This window comes from Dicentrarchus labrax, unplaced genomic scaffold (assembly GCF_905237075.1).
Source record: "Dicentrarchus labrax unplaced genomic scaffold, dlabrax2021, whole genome shotgun sequence".
In the NCBI taxonomy this organism is placed as follows: Eukaryota; Metazoa; Chordata; class Actinopteri; family Moronidae; genus Dicentrarchus; species Dicentrarchus labrax.
The window spans coordinates 373,762-391,016 of record NW_026136705.1 but is presented as its reverse complement, the minus strand read 5'-3'; the positions used below and the strand labels follow the sequence as shown (position 1 = coordinate 391,016).

General features: G+C 38.1%; 1 protein-coding gene across 2 annotated transcripts; it reads right to left on the bottom strand.

Annotated features, from left to right (window-relative positions):
• Positions 1 to 192: 192 nt before the first annotated feature.
• LOC127364439 (uncharacterized) lies at positions 193 to 7,929 on the bottom strand. 2 transcript variants are annotated; one of them, XM_051401985.1, is made up of 10 exons: positions 7,718 to 7,929; positions 6,127 to 6,198; positions 5,125 to 5,240; positions 4,473 to 4,644; positions 3,437 to 3,469; positions 3,123 to 3,202; positions 2,872 to 2,962; positions 2,682 to 2,789; positions 1,778 to 1,948; positions 193 to 1,005 (listed from the first exon to the last, which is right to left on the bottom strand). In XM_051401985.1, the coding sequence occupies exons 1-10, from the start codon at positions 7,749 to 7,751 to the stop codon at positions 863 to 865; spliced, it is 1,020 nt and encodes a 339-aa protein (XP_051257945.1). In that variant the 5' UTR covers positions 7,752 to 7,929; the 3' UTR covers positions 193 to 862. The 2 variants fall into 2 exon arrangements, with proteins under 2 accessions (XP_051257945.1, XP_051257944.1); XM_051401984.1 differs by having other exon boundaries at positions 5,095 to 5,240; positions 7,718 to 7,928.
• Positions 7,930 to 17,255: the final 9,326 nt, after the last annotated feature.

Below are 17,255 nucleotides of genomic sequence, written 5' to 3'. Positions count from 1 at the left end.
AATATTAGACTTTTAAAATGTACATATTCAGCTATATGTTGTAAAGTATTACTGAAGGTACAAAAGCAACAAACTGGACTTTTTTTTTTTTGTTTTACTTTTTTAACTGAATACTGAACCACAAAATCAGTAAGTTACATATTTTTATCTCACGGTACAAAATGTTTCCTACAAAAAGCAAAATGACAGCAGTGAAAAATATTTTTTATTTATTTCTCTTTCATTATTTTCTACAAAAAATCTATTCATAAAAAAAGTGTCAGTGAAAACAAATACTGAAAATCATGCAAATGTCCTAAAAGCATTTCAGTGTCTAGTATAATACAAAGAAAAAAATAATTCTGATTTAAAATGTATATTTTTTTACAGAATTTGAAGACTACTGAACTCGCTCGCCCATCTTCTATACTAGATAACATATTTACAGTTACTGTGGCTCTATAATTGTGCAGTTAAAACATTATTTTGTCAGACCACAGACATACAGATCAATTTAATATCTTGCTTGCAAAATATTTTTGTAGTTTGAGAAACAGTGCTGATAATATAGCTCCATCAAAAGTTGCAGGCTGCTCATTCAATTTGAAGACACTACTGAATAGTTAGCTAACAGTTAGTTCAGATGAACTAAACTGATTATTGTTTAAACTACGGATATACTGTCAATGTGTTTTGTTGCTGCAGTCTGAATGCACCACAACAAATTTACAGCATGTTGGTTGAGACTTGTATACTGATATCTACAGAGTAATCCCCGCCAGCTGTGAGCAGAATGGGAATAAAAAGATCTAAATCTTTGTAGATATTTTAAAGACAGTTGTTGTTGCCTCCATGTTGAGCTGAGGGGTCACCGGTGAAGGTGTTAAGAAGAAGAGGAGGAGGAGGAGAAGGAGAAAGGAGAGAAGGGGAGGACTGAAGAAGGAGCTTCAGGAGAGGTGAGGAACTGATCGCACCACGCTGGGTCATCAAGGTTGATTTCCACAAACGGGTCACTGGAGCAAACCGCTGAGGAAAGGAGAGAGAAGAGATTTTAGATATTATTTCCTTTCTAACTTTTTTAAATCAATTAATTAACCAGTAGAAAAAGTCCTAAAAGTAGCAATACCAACATGCAAAAATGCTAATTTACAGGTAAGAACATCTTCATATTTATATCATTACATTGTCACATTTATATGTGTCCATGTGTCTTTTAATAGTTGTGATCGGATGTTGTTTCATCAACACTGGCTGCTATCAGCTGCACAAATGCCACTGTGTAACATTAGCTTGATTAACATTTAAAGGTTTAAGAAAGTTTTAAATCTAATGCAGAACAACCCAATGCAGTTTAATGCACTTTTGATTAGAGATAGCACCAAGATTGGTAAAAATACATGAATTTCGCATATCCTAAATCTATGTGTCTATGTGTTTAATTTCTGTATGCAACTTATTCATTTGAGAGCATGAATGATTCATCTGTGCACAGGTGTTTTTTTTTTTTCCATGCCACCTTCCAGGCATCTTTCCTTTAAAGAAGGGCTCCACCAACCAACACATGAAATACAGTTTACTCATCATAGAAAGTATGACTAAACTGGGGGCATGAATGATGTGAGTATTTACTGGCATTTACAGACTAAAAAGAAAGACACTATTCAGTCACATTATAGCAATTGCATGTTGCATTTTTTGCAAGGCCTGCAGCTTTATGGCAGGACTAAATCAGTAGAGATCCCCTTTAAGATGTGATGATTTTAATATTCTGTGTTTGTCTCTGTATAAAGTATCTTACATGGGTTGTTGTTGTTTTCGTTCTGCTGCTCCTCCCCAATAGCGTCGAAGAACAGGTCGGTGTCGCTCAAAGGGCTGGATGTCTTGTCAGCTAACTCGTCACCCGGTGAGGGACTGGTGTCAATGGTGACTGTAGTCTCAGGACCATTTGCGTCTGGCTGTTCCTGTGTAGCTGGAGTAAGAGACACAGAAGAAGAAAGGTAAGATGAGGTGCAGTGTTTTCTGACTACAGCATTGTTAGGGTAAAGACATCGACTTGATGAATTGGAAATAAAAGCTTGGAGCTGGGAGATGAGTGGTGAGTTTACTATGTGCTACAAGCTTGCATAGCCTTAACAAACTAAATAAACTCACAAAATGTCAAGAAAGGAAAAGAAAGTGTATAAAAACACCTCGTTTTCTCATTACCTCTATTACCTTTCCTCATTTAACTGAAAAATACAACCATACTAGACCGAACCAGCTAAAATAAACCTTTAATTCACTGCAGTTAGATGTGAAAATAATCTGACTCTACAACCGTTTTTACTGTCATTCATTGTCATTCAGATGCCACTGAATCCTACCCACTTGACCTTTAACTTGTGGCTGTGTTTTTATATGGACTACACATGTTAGTAACCCCTTTGTTTTTTGCTTTATATATCTGACCTAATTTATTAAAGCAGCTACAAGAAACATATAGAGGTATCGGTATTATATTTAGTTTCATAACCATAAAAACTCCTTGTAGTAGGTTTAACATGACTCATCAGCTCTTGATGGATTAAAGTTCTGCTAGTGGTTGAATTCAAAGCTATCTAAAGGTTTGGTCAAATCTCTCCTTGCCTTCAATTCATGGTTTGCTGTCAAATGCTGTTGACTTCACAGTGTTAAACAACAAAGAATTGCGTCTGATGTTGTACCATTGTCTCCATTGGAGCCCTTTTCCTCTGACTGTAGAGTTGTGCCATTGGCTACTGGAGGAGGTGAAAGGTCATCGGTGGTCACTTGGTCTTTAGGGGTTGGTCGATCTGAGATACAAACCAAAGCACACACGTCATGATATGCTCATGCAAAGTGATGTTGCAGTAATTTCAATATAACCACACACACCCAGGTCATCCAGGTAGACGGGCTCAAAGGTTCCGGTGGGTTCATCGTGATGGTTGCTGTGAACCGGACGCTGGAGGTCAAACGAGTACGACTGGACAAACAATGAAAAGAGCAAGTCAGTAATAACAAAAAAAAGCAACATAAGAGCATAAGTAAACGTCTTTAACTCTAATATATTCCAATGAGTATAAAATATGTGTTTCAAAGAAAATTACACAAAAAAAATATCTCTCTAAATCTCAGGCTCTTACCCTGGAGACTTTCCTGAGCATGTAGAGAATAATGATCAGAACAATGATCACCAGGATAATAAATACCAGGATCACATAAGCTGGAGACAGAGAGGCAGAGAGAGACAATTCAGTTTTGTTAGCAGTAGTAGTAGTAGTAGTAGTATTTGGGGGCTCATTTGCATCACTTGTATAATCAGTTAATAGGAAGTATATGTAGATAGATTAAAAAACAATGACAAGAATAGAATAGAGAATAAAATAAAATAAAATAGAATAGAGCATGCTAGTTTGGCCTCATAAATAATACAAGAAAAACAGTTCAGCATCCTTACCCCAGGATGAATGACCCTTGCTTTCAATGTCATCTAAAAGAGACAGGCAGATGGTTATTGATCAATACTCAGCTCAGTAATTCAGTTCAAACTAAAATACAATATTGCCCCCTAGTGGAGAACAGCACCAAGAACATCTCCAGATGTAGGTGTCTAATATCACTGTAATATAAAACTCCCAAACCCTCATCACTTAACAGATTAAATGAATGAATGAATGTTAAACAGACATATTACAGACTGACTGGCACTGTCATTGTGTTTAAGACACATACAGTCAACCACAATGCACCCGCTTTGTTTCCTACTGGTGTAGTTGCCCCTTTCTCCCCATGTTTCGTGTCTGTATCCATACCATTACTATAAAGGAAAAAGTTGCTCTCTAAGGCTGTAGGTAATAGACAGACAGGAGACACCAGAGATACATGTTGTATGACATGCAATAAAAATCCCCTTGCACACAAAACACTGATTAACATTAAGATTGGATTCTTACACCAAACAAAGCTTAATTCTCTTTTCAAAGCAGAAAAAAACATTATAGAATCTACTATACTGTCTCATCTAGTTTATAAAGATATCGAAGACTATCTAAGAAATGCCCCAAAAATATATAAAAGTAAATATTTTGAATAAAAGACACAGTGGAAAATCAAATGCCATTAAGAGTTACTTATGTCAGGATATAGTGAACATATATGTCCGATATAGTTAATTGTGTGTCCAACAAAAAGTAGTCGTGAAAGATGTCAAATACCAAAAAAGTTGCTCATTTTAGCTCTGATCATAATAATCCAACATTTAGAAAAGCTATGTGTGTTGGTGTACCTGGTAGCACTCTGTATGAACTAAAGTGACATATCTGCCATTGTGTCTGAACATTTGAGTGTGCGTGGTTTGAGTGTGTGTTTGTGTGGCAGCTGGCGAGCAGTTAACAAGAATATGAGCACGTGATAGTTGTGGTTTGACACACAGGAAGACAAACTGAGGCACACGACTCACATATATGCTTTTTGCATTCACATCAGTGTGGTACCTGGGTCTGTTGTGATAATGGTCATTGCCATAGACGGAGTCATCTTAACACCATTTTCATCGTCCTTCCCGGCAACTGTGGTTGTCGACTGTACTGCAGGGCTGCCACTGACGTTCTTCTTTGTGTCAGTGTCATTACCATCATCATAAGGAATAACACCCTCTTCTTGAGTCTGTAAAAGACATCCGATGGAGATCACATCTTGAATTTGAAAGTTTTACATCATTTAGATCCCAACATTTAGTTAGTTTTCTAATCTTCTCTGTCTCAATTAAACTGACTGAATTTTAAGACTGACTGGCGGACAGTTTCTGATTTAAATAACCTTGGCCCAAACGCGAGGTTTCAAAACGGTACTCCACAAACCAATGGGTGACGTCATAACACGTTCACTTGGTTGAACCTTGGTTGGAACTTGGTTTTTTATGTAAAATAATGGTTACTTGTGGTTTGGTGTGGCCTTTTCAAGAATGAGAAATTAGCTACCAGTATTTTTTCATTCATGATCGTTCATTTTGAAGCTGGATTTATAGTTTCGTAAGGCAAAGAAGTTGTTTGATGCTCATGGTCACATGCTACAAAGGTACAAAGATAATTGTCTCAGGTTGGCAGCAGCTGTTACCGTAGTGGCATTTGGCAGCAGATCTGTTACATCTGATGATGTAAGATTCTGAAGAGAAGGGGAGGGCGACGTGGAAAGAAGAGCTTCACTCTGAGTTTCATCCGCCGGATGTGGAGGTGGCGTCTCATGTAAAGCGGCAGAGGGATCTGTGCGAGGAGACACACAGAAGAGGTTTGGATGTAACAGCACCAGAGAAATAATACATGGCACAGGCCAACATTACTTCAGACTAACATAGCAGATTAAACCGTACATTATAGAACAGGACAGAACACTACAGTATATAACAGGACGGGACAAGATCCTACAATGTACAACAAGACAGGACAGTACAGGACAGGTAACTAATATATAGGACACTACAGTATAAGACAGGATGGGACACTACCAGACAGAACAGGACCCTACAATATAGAGTAGGAGAGGACAGGACAAGACAGAATTGGACAATAAATTACAACATGCAACAGTAAAGAACAGGACAGGACAGCATTTGACAGTACAGGATATTACAGTATGGACCAGGATAGTATATGGCAGTACAGGACAGGACACTAGAGGAAAAGACAGGACAAGAAATGACAATATGCAACAGAATAGTACAGTACAGAAGTGGTTCCCTGAAGTGGCTCAAGAACAAGCAAAGGCTGCCTTAAGATTTATTTATTTTATTTTAATAGAGTTAAATAAAAAAACAAGGCACCATTTGCATTAACTAAAGCGCACATGTGTGTCAAAAACATACAACAAAACATAAAAATTAATGTCAGAAACACTGCCGAACATGCACAGCAGAGACTGGTGATGACAGTTTGTGGTTTTAGGTTGTCATAGTAACACAAAAACACTTCCTTGTATATAAGTGTTTGAGGTTAGCAGTAATAATTACTGTATTCTGTCAATGGCTGACCTTCACAGTCAGCCTGCTATTGCTGGTTTCGTAAAGTTTGGGAACCACTGCAGTGCAGTACAGTGCAGAATATTGCAACACATCCACAATAAATCACTTGTTAATCAAGTCTGTCACTGTACCTGTATTTCCCACTTTAGGAGTTTCAGAAGTAGTACTATTTTCTCCTCTGGAAAGAGAAGAAATTGCTAGAACTGAGACAGAAAGAGAGAGTGAAATTAATATGCAATTCTACCAAACTCCATGTACTGTATAAGAGTGGAAGGTAGTCATGGGAACAGGTCTAATCAGGCGGAACAATTGAGAACATGTGGCGCTAGAAACTGCACATATACTCTATTATAGTTCACAAGTATATCTCTTGACTGCTGCGTCTCCGTTTAACTTCACAGAACTGCTGCTGCAACAAGTTTTCATATGTGTGAAAAAAAAACAAAACAAACGCTGGTGTGAAAATGAGAGCGTAGACGTTAGAGAGACAGGGCCACGGATGGCCAAGGCTAATGGATGCCTGTGCAAAGGCTGGCCTGTGTGGTTCGATCCAACAGATTCTGAAACAGTTAATGCTGGTTCTGATAGAAAGGTGTCAGAACACACAGTGCATCACAGTTTTTCGAGGTGGGGCTGCAGAACATTATGACCACCAGGGTGCCCAGGTGGTCATAATGTTATGGCTGATTGGTGCACATGTACACACTTAATATCTACTGTCTCCTCTGACATTTGACCTCTGTACTGTAGGTTGCTTGTAATGTTGGTGATCTGGAAACTGAACCTTAATCCTCTATTGACATCATGTGATTTATTTTATATTTTAATATGTAATACATGAATGTTCTATGTCCCATATTTGAAATATTATATATATACCAGCAGGCAAAGTACTTAATATCTACACACTGTTTCATATTTTCTGTGGTTTAACAAATCAGACATTGCTTGATTCCCCCATAAATTGAAATATAAAGTAATAAGACATGTTTTTAGTTTCCTTTTGAATACATTAAGTCAATCAATTGTGCAAAATCTGCATTATTTTATACATTTAGTGTAGAATAGCGCAGAATAATTCCTAAAAAATGTAAATATTTTTAATATACTTTTTTTTTTTTTAAATATAAAAGCTGTGCTGATGAGAAAAGTCCCGCTCAGAGGTGAATTAATTAATTTAGAATAAACAGTGCACACTTAATTTATTACAAGCTGTAGATTTCTATCTGAAAATGTATTATTTACATTATTCTCCTATCCTGCAACATTTGCGAGCTCCATATTACTTCCTGCATATCACTGCAAGTGTTCCTGAGTCCTTAAATGAACCCTAAAGTCATCAAATGACACTCAAGTGTAGATTTAAGACTAAATCAAAGCTGTGAAAGTTTTAGTAAATAAATGGATGGCTGTGGAAGCAGCTCGGTTAGAGATTTCACAAGAACTTCTTGAATCTTCACGATTCAGGAGTGACGCCACGAGGCTTCTGCAGTGTCTGATTCAAATGGTGTCAAAACAATCTGAACTTGAGCCTTGAAAGTGCTGAATCTGGGCGTGCGAGGGAGCGCGGGAGCCCTGATATGCGCACAAATGTTCCTTATTTACTTCCTATTTACGAGTCAATAGATCCATTTTTTAGGATCACTTTGGAAAACAACACATGATTACAAAAGCAAGTTTGAAATTGAGCCGAAAGCAGGTTGGTAGTTGAGCTGAACTCACCGAAGAAGCAGAGGCAACACCACAATTTCATCATGCTGACGAATTTACTTTTCTCTCTCTCTCTCTCAAAATATGTTCTTAAAGATGGCGGGGATCATCGGCGAGGCTGTTGAGTTTCCTTTTATTTCTTTATTTTGTTCCTTTTTCCACAAGCCTCTTCCTCTGCTTCTACTCTCACTTCTTCTGTATGAGCGCTCTGCTTTGTGCGCTGACTCTTCCTCCCCCTCCTTTCTATCACTTCCCCTCCTACCTGCTACTTGATTTTTGCCTCTCTTTTTGTCTGTCACTATATGGCCAAAGGTATGTGGACACATAACAATCAAGTTTATTTTTCAAATAGGCTAGTAAACATATGCAATATCATCATGACCAGTGCCTGAATTGGACCAAAAAAAGTGCTGGTATCCTCATTCAGCACAACCCCACACACAACATAACCTTAATTCTTTGTTGTAGTTCTAGGAATTATTTTACGTCCTTTATTGGATATATACTCCTCAGAAAAAATACTGAGGTCCGGACCTTCAGTGGTGGGTGCGGGGATACTCAGTACTGCTGAGTACTGGCCCATTTCAGGCACTGCTCATGACCTCTTTAACATAAAATATACACATATTTTCATCCCTGCATTCAGCATGGCTGCTGTTAGATCTGAATGCCTTGCATACACACATCAACACATTCATCAAGCACTCACTTATAGCTAGTAAACACACATATACAATATCATACACAAGATAAGATTCATATATTTTTATAGCTGCAACAGAGCACATTACTAATAATAATGAACATAACAACTACATGCTGCTGACTAAGTAAGTAAGGCCTACAAAACAGGCTGTTTACAATTAACAGCCATTGGTGCAAGCTTATCTATCAAAATAAAAGTCAGGCATGAGAGCATTTAAAATCGATTCAAAGAAAACTAATTTTGACCTCTCACTCCTCAACCCACTTTTGGATCTCGACCCATCATTTGAGAAATCATGGTCTAGGCCCATTAGCACCCTTGATGCATCAAACGATAATATTTTAGAAAACAGCATTCTTTTTGTAATCAGTTTGGGGAATTCAATAATTTAAGTTTTAGCATCATAATGCCCCGTGCACATGGAGTCCATATACGTAGGTCCATAAAGAAATAGATTTTTCTAGTTGGAGCTGTTACAGAGCTCCGGCCTCAGCCCTATCCAACACCTTTGGGATGAACCGGAGCGCCAACTGTGAGCCAGACATAATCACCTCACTGATGCTCTTGTGTCTGAATGGGAGGAAATTCCTGCAGCAGGTTCTGATATCAGGTGGAAATACCGAAACCAGAAGAGTGAAGGCTGCAGTAGCAGGTTGATGATTTTGGAGTTTATGTTACTATATACCTACATATTATGGCCATGTAGTGTGTTTTTATCATTCTCTTTATCTTTCCTCCTGCTCTTTATGTTTCTGGTACTTTAGAACAATCTCTTTCTCTCTACCATAACCTTTCCCTCTCTCACCCCTCTTTTTCTCGACATTTCGACCCACCCTTTTCTCTCAGTCTCTCTCTCTCTCTCTCTCTCTCTCTCTCTGTTACACTCTCTGTCTTTCTACCCTGTAAATTTCTTTCAGTATCAGTATTCAGGAACTGAGTCATCAACCACAGCGCTAGCTCAAGATCACGACAGGATGCTAGCTCAGTTTCTGGCCTCTTACCTCAGTAACACATAGTTCAGTACTGATTCTCACTTTGTCAGGTTTGCACACACAGCCAACAACTTAACAACTTAAAACAACAGATCTCATTCTAAAAGCTATTCAGTAGATGATTTTGGCGCTTTATTTTGCACCATTTTACTGATTTCAGATCAGCTGAAGACTTGAATGCTTCTCTGCAAGTTGAGAAAACTTCTTAGTTTGGTGGCAGTGTCAGTGGAGGTGGAAGAGGAGGACATACATGTGTAATATATGTAATGATTAGAACTAAAATGTAATCAAGTATCAAAAATAGAACGTACTACAATGAGGTTTTAGCTGGTTATGTAACAGTTTCAGTTTCATACTGACTGTCTCTATATGACCTACATAAACAAACACAACCATCAGTGAGAAGCTTGGCTATTTCTATAAAGTTTTTCTTAAAGGGGGCCTATTAGGGTCATTAACAGCTCTATTGTCTTAGTCTGAGAGTCCACACTCTTTAAAAACATCCCTATTTATCTTATATTGGCCTCTTATGCAGCCCCTCAGTTCAGCTTCTGACAACTTCATTCACTGATTTTGATAAAACTGGATCATATTTTAGGGGTAAAATATTTTCTTCTAGCTTGCAGTCCATTAGCAGCTGTTATTAATTAAATGTCCATCAGGTTAATTCTATTAAGAGTTGAGGCAAAGAAGCTGCAGAATATCAGAGGAAAAAATACAAAATATGTATTGTCATTCATACCTTCGTTCATACAGGCATTTGAAGGGTCTTGACACGTGGGCAGAGCAGTCGGATAACTTAGACTGACCGAGCGTGCCCCTGTAAGCGTGACGACCATGTAAAGAAATCCATCACAAGCTGACGTCGGCTAGTCTCCAAAAGTCAAAAAAGATTAAGTATAGGATTAAAAATATACTGATTACCTTGTTATTTGACACTGTATCATTTATTAAATACAATATATTTGTCAACATAAGATATTGTATATGACAGAAACTAAAAAAAAAGCATAATAAGTCCCTCGACTTTGTTTGAATCCTTATGAATCAGCAACACTACAGCAACACTATCACTATTGTCCACAGGGGGCTGCCAAAATCAACCAAAAATGAAAGTTTCTTTTAGTGGCTTTTACGTACTGCACCATCAGTATGTCCCCCAAATTATCTGCATGTTCAATGTCAAAAATGGTTCATCAAGATTAAAGGTTGGATTCCTGAAAAGTCAAGTCAGATTTCTACTTCACAACAGTAACAATTTAAGATCTTATCCCACACTGAATCAAAATTATTAGTCTGCAAAATTATAATAAACAAAAAATACATCAGAGATTATGTCAAACTTTATTGATTTATTACATCATCATACAATCCTAGAAACAAAGCAATTTTGCAGTTCTTAAAAAAGGTTTTAAGTTGAGTATATTAGATTGTTATCATAGATAACAAGTGGCATCATCTGCAAACAGATGCACCACAATAATTCCAGCAGACAATCCCATCCTGTTATAGCTAGAGAATATAAAGTCCTTTAATTGACAGATTGTGACATTTTACAAGTGTATTTACAGTACAAGTGCTCAAAAAAATGTCATCCCTCTATGAAGCCAAAATGCAAGAAATGAATTAACAAAAAATTAAAATAAAAAGGAAATCACATCAAGCAATAGAATGCTTTTTTTTATTAAGCTAACATGAACAAAACCAAGAGAATATAGAGCAGATGGGGTGGGCTGAGTTCAGCTGCAGAGGAGAAGTGAGAGGGGTCATGTTCATCTCTGATTTCAGGCTGTAGGTAGAGAAAGACAACAGATTAAAGTTCCCCTGACACTTGGCATCAGTGGAGATGCTCCAATGCAATTTTTTGTTCCAGTTACTGATTTCCATACTTGAATTTAACCTGCCATTAGATCTGTGTGATTACCGGTGGGTGTTTTTTACGTCCAGTGTCAAAAAAAAATTGTGACTGTAATCGCAATTACAAGAAGATCAGACTGATCATAGCCATGTTTGGATGCTTACTATAAAAAAACATATATGCAACACAGAAAAGGTATTAAGGTTGAGGACTAACTGCCATATTTAAATACACACAACACTATCTCTCATTTGGCTGTTTGGCTGAAAATTTTTAACTCCCCCCTCCCCAAGAGCTTCCAACATGCTGCTTACATTAGAGCAGACAAGCAGACAAACTCCAAAAGCAAGCAAACTTCTTCCGTATGATTTGTGGTTTTCAGCTGTGTAAAACATTGCATTTTGCGGTCCACCTCTCTAGCTATCAAATGAAACCTGAACTATGGACTGGCCAAAGCCGGAATAGGAACATCTTCATGTCAGACTTGTAAGACATAGGTCCACAGCAGCCTGAGGCTGAAACTGTGCTAACATAAAGAAAACAAGTAATAAAAAATGGACCAGAGGAGATTATCTTAGGAGGAAAGAGAGGTCATGTCACCTGGTAGGTCTGGGAAAATTCTTCTTCAACTTCTGAGTTATAGATTTCTTTAGCCTCTGTTTCTGAAAAATTCATGTCAAGAACAATTCATATTTGTTAAAGTTGCAATAACAATTCGACTACAGTGGTTTGTAACCTTTTTTGCTTGTGACCCTTTAATACAAAGCAATGTCAGCTTTTGACTCATTGTCAAAGGGTGATGTCTATATATTGTGAGCAGTTCAGTGGAAGTTCATTTGAAAGGAGTTTTGCAATATATTAATAATAATTTCACGTCCCTTTGTGTGGGTTCTGACCCACAGGTTAGGAACAACAACTACAGAAGCATATTTCACAGGAACCATGATAAGATTTGAATTTCCAGAAGAGGTCAGTAAAGGATTGCTCACAACAGGAGGAAGTGGGTATCATGTGAGAGCCATGTTTGAATATCAGTCTGATACATTGTCACTTTTATGCACGTAGAGCACAAAGCACAATTGGACTCCCATCAGTTCACTTATAAGGTCAAAAGGGGGACAGAGGATGCTGTGGCATGCCTCCTTCACTCCCTCCTACAACACCTAGAATCACTCCGTATCTTTGCCAGACTGCTTTTCATCAACTTCAGTTCTGCTTTCACTGCACTAGATGATCAGGAAACGTCCACCTACTCCTCATCCACTGGGTACACAGCTTTCTCAGTGACAGACCACAAACCGTCACAGAGGGCACTATAACATCCTCTACCATCACCACCCACACCGGAGCCCCACAAGGTTGTGTCCTGAGTCCCTTCCTGTTTACCCTCTACAGCAATGACTGTACCAGCCCCACACCCATCACCACGTACATCAAATACTCTGATGACACTGTCTTGTACTCCTAAATGACAATCTATCTAGACTCCATATCCCACTTCACACAGCTGCTTTATAGAATTATATATAACCCATTCTCCTTTACTGATCCACCTGTGTCTTTAATATATTAACTGCCTCCAATAGGAACAAACTCCAAAATGATTGGTCTCCCTAGCCCCAACCATTCAGACCTCAACAGTAAAGCCATCCCACACAGATCACACAACATAGCACACAACCCCAGGCACCCCGTCAATCAACTTTTCACATTGCTCCCATCCGGGCACAGATACACTTCACTGGCCTGTAAACATGCTTGCTAAGTTTTGGCCTATTCTGCCAAAGCATTACTCGACAAAATACCAGAATGTATGTACTAATGTGCTGTGTTAGATCTTTATCTTGTGTTAATGTTGTGTGTGTATGTATGAGATTATGTATAGACTGTAGCAACAAATTTCCTGGAAAGGACATCAAAGAATCTATCTATATGACCTGACACTACATGAGTAGTTACGAGCTGTGTGATCATACACTTGTACTTACATCTGCACTATATAATTTACTGCTAATCTGTTCATACTGTAAATATATTTACTTAATAGCTGTATATATCTTAGTGTATTCACTTCTTGTTCTGTTAATGCTGTCCATACTGTATATATTCTGCTAGTCATACCACAGACCACAATATGGAGTGTGGACTGGTAGCTGGAGAGGTGCCAGTTTCACCTCCTGTGCACTGCCGAGGTGCCCTTGAGCAAGGCAACCTAACCCCAAGAAACTGCTCATGGGCGCAGCTAACGTGGCGAGCCCATCACTCCACCATCTCTCTCCCTGTTGCATGTCCACAAGTGTATGAAGTGTGTATTTCAGCCTGTGTGTGTGTAAGAATAAAAAAGAATTTTCCTAATAGGGGATTAATAGAGTATATATCTTCTTATATCTTCTTCTAGTATATTCATATATATATATAATGTTATTTTTTTAATATATCCCTGTACTATGTACATTACTCTGCACTTTACTGTTTTTTGCACTTCTGGTTAGATGCTTACCTGCATTTTGTTGTCTGTTTCTGTTGTCTGTCTCCTTGCATCTGTAGTTCTCTACTCTACTGTCAGCTACTAAAAGAGGAACCAGCTAATGAGCCTGTTTACAACTGATAGAATGCATCTTGGGTTTGGGTTTGGTTCACTGGCTCTGTCACAGCCCTACAGAGTGGGGAAGTGAGATCCAATCACCAGTGGTCACTTGAGACGCATTCTAATACCAGGTGTAAACTGACGTACTTAAAGCTGTCCACTTGGGATCAGATCACCCAAGACTCATGTTTTTATCAGGTGTTAAACAGACTCAATAGTGTGTTGTGATTGTTTGTGACATTGGCTCTCTGGTTCTACCCTACACATTGTATTGATATGTATTTAAGTGAAAACCATAATAATACCCTCTGAAATAAGGATGAGGAAAAGCAATTCCAAAACAGGAAACACTCAAATAAGGTCCATTACCCAAAGTGGCCATTTTAAAATCTATAATAAACCAAACTGTATTGGCAGTTATATCAAACTTTATTGATCCAACATTATGTTTATAAATTACAAGAAATACAGAGAACTTTTAAGTCCTCTAAAAAGGGTGTTTTAGTTACTTCACTTTACAGAGTATATCAGATGCTAATCATAGATAACAGATGGCATTATCTGCAAACAGACGCACCAAAATAGTTCCCACAACCAATATTGTCCTGTCATAGCTAGAGAATATAAAACAAGCCCTTTAATTAAGAGATTGTAACATTTTGTGTACAAGTGACAGGTGTATTTAAAGTACAAGTGCTCCACAAAATGTAATTCCTCTCTGAAGCCAAAATGCCAAAAATGTATTAATAAAAAATAAAAAACAAAATGAAACTTCAGTGAAATCACATCAGGAAAAACAGTGGTTTTTAATATGCTAAGATGAACATAACCAAGAGAGCATAGACCAGATGGAGTGGGCTGAGGTTACCTGCAGAGGAGAAGTGAGAGTGGTTGCTGGGAGCTGTAGGCAGAGAGAGAAAACAGATAATCCATTAAAGTGCAACAACATGAGTGTAAAACATTATTTACCGAACATTTTATCATAACAGTTTATCCATGCATATTCGTAAAATATGTGATCGTATTTGCAGACTTATAACACGTAGGCAGGGGCGGACTGGGACAATAATTCAGGCCGGGAATTTGATACGATCCCAGGCCACCACCACCCGATTAACGCACAACACCAAGAGTGAGTTAGGTTGGGCGTCTACTGATGTAGGAGTGTAAAATAATAAAGCAAAGGCTACACATGTGCCCACACACGACTTTTTCTGTTTCTTTCCCTACAAAATAAATGTTTCTGTTGGGCTGCAATAACCTGTACTGAAATCACATAATTTCTATTCTATTTCATTTACTACTACACTTTTAATGTGCAGGCTGCACATTTGGTAGTAGATGAAATAAAATAGGTTACACCACCATCCACCTGAACTTGAGACCAATCTTATTTTCAATGTAACAGGTACCAGACTAGTTATAAATTTGACCACTGTGTCAACCATAGTATCATACCACAAGTGAGAGGTACACAGGTGGCACACTGCAGATGTGTAGGTTTATTCTCTGTCACATTAAACAAGGAAACTTCAAACACACACAGAAAGAAATTTAAAATACACTCATACTAAATATACTCTTTGACTTGTCTGATTTGGCTGGTACTGACAAATTAAATCAAAGTCATGGCGAGCAAAATAATCAAATGGATTTTCATAGATCTATTTGCAGACTTGTAACATGTAGGCCTAGAGCAGCCTCAGGATGACACTGTGCTAACATAAAGAAAACAAGTGAGAGAACATGGTCCAGAGGAATTTATCTAAGGACGAAAGAGAGGTCAAGTCACCTGGCCAGTCTTGATAATCTTCTTCTGATAAGGAGTTGTTGCCTTCGTATGAATAATAATCAAACTCCATTCCCTCATGATCATCCTCTCCCCTTGATAAAATGACTGCAGCACCTACAGGTAAATAAGAACAGAAAGAGCAATTCATGTTTGGTAAAGTTGCAGTAACAAATTGCACTACAGTGACGTGTAACCTTTTTTGCTTGTGACACAAAGCAAGATCCGCTTATGACTTACTGTCAGAGGGTGAATGTCTACAAGTTGTGAGCAGTTCAGTGGAAGTTCATTTGTAAGGAAATAAAAATGTTCAGGACAAAGACAATAGTGAGTGAGAATCCTGAAAACTAAACATAGTTTGGTAACGCTTTAGATCCATTTTATGGAGCAGAATTGATTTTTTATATTTTAATCATCTTTCCAGGTCCCTTTGTGTGGGTTCTGACCCCCAGGTTAGGAACAACAACTGTTGGAGCATGTTTTATAGTAACCATGATAAAACCTTGATCATGCATGTTCTCCAGAAGGCATCAGCAAAGGGTTGAGGAAGTGGGTACCATGTGAGAGCTATATGCTCATGAAGGTATGAAACTGAGGTTGTCAGCTGATTAAAGTGGAAGAAAAGAGGAGATATGACTTTCAGTTCTTCACATTTTTGTCTTGTGATTGTTCTTTTGCCCTTACATTAACGGTGACAGATTAATGGATTAAGATTGTGCTGTTCCGTAGAGGTTAGGACAGTAAGGTAAAAAAGAGAGTAAACGGAACACTAAAGATACATAAAACAGAATTAAAAATATCATATTAAAAAACTATACTTGAGCACTTGGTTGTTGCTGAATTAAGTCAGATTTGGTAGCTCTGTCAAAAGTGGTGTGTTTTCCATTTCAACATGTTTTACAAAATAAAAATTAAGATCTTGTATTTACCTAAAATTCAGCAATTATTGTACTTTCTTTGCTTTTCCAATATCTTAAGGCCTGTAAAAACACTATAGATTTAAATACATGCAGGTTGGCCAGGGAACAGGAAATGAATGTATAGGACATACAGTATGTAAGAAAATCACTGAACGTACCGACACCAAGGTACAATCAGGGTGACGGAACGCAGTAAACCACAGTTGATCGATTTTATACAGACTCACCGACAGCCCATATCAGCAGGTAAACCTTCATCATCTCTTTCTGTCGTCAGTCTTCTCCTCAAGTGAAAAACTCAGATCACCGAAGTTTCTCCGGCTAAAAGCGGCCAATGTGTGTCTGCTGTCTTTCACTTCAAATGTTTATCTGTGTCAGAAACAGGAACCAGCTAACCACAGTGTGCTTTGGACACATCAGTAGACTTTCTGTCTCAGACAGAATTGCATTGGCATTGCAATACATATACTATCCCACTGAGTAATCTTGCACCCTACACATTAGTGATCTTTACATGTGCTGACATAATTTTCTTGTTTAGACAGGGCCTAGCAAGCTGTTTCCCCTTGTCTTCTTTCACTGTACAGATGTAGGAGAGCAAACAAGCATTTCCCCCTAAACTACTTCTTTAAAAACACTTCTATCCTGGTGAATGGGGCTCCTATGTGACATGTTCCAATGTGTGTACTGTTCACCTA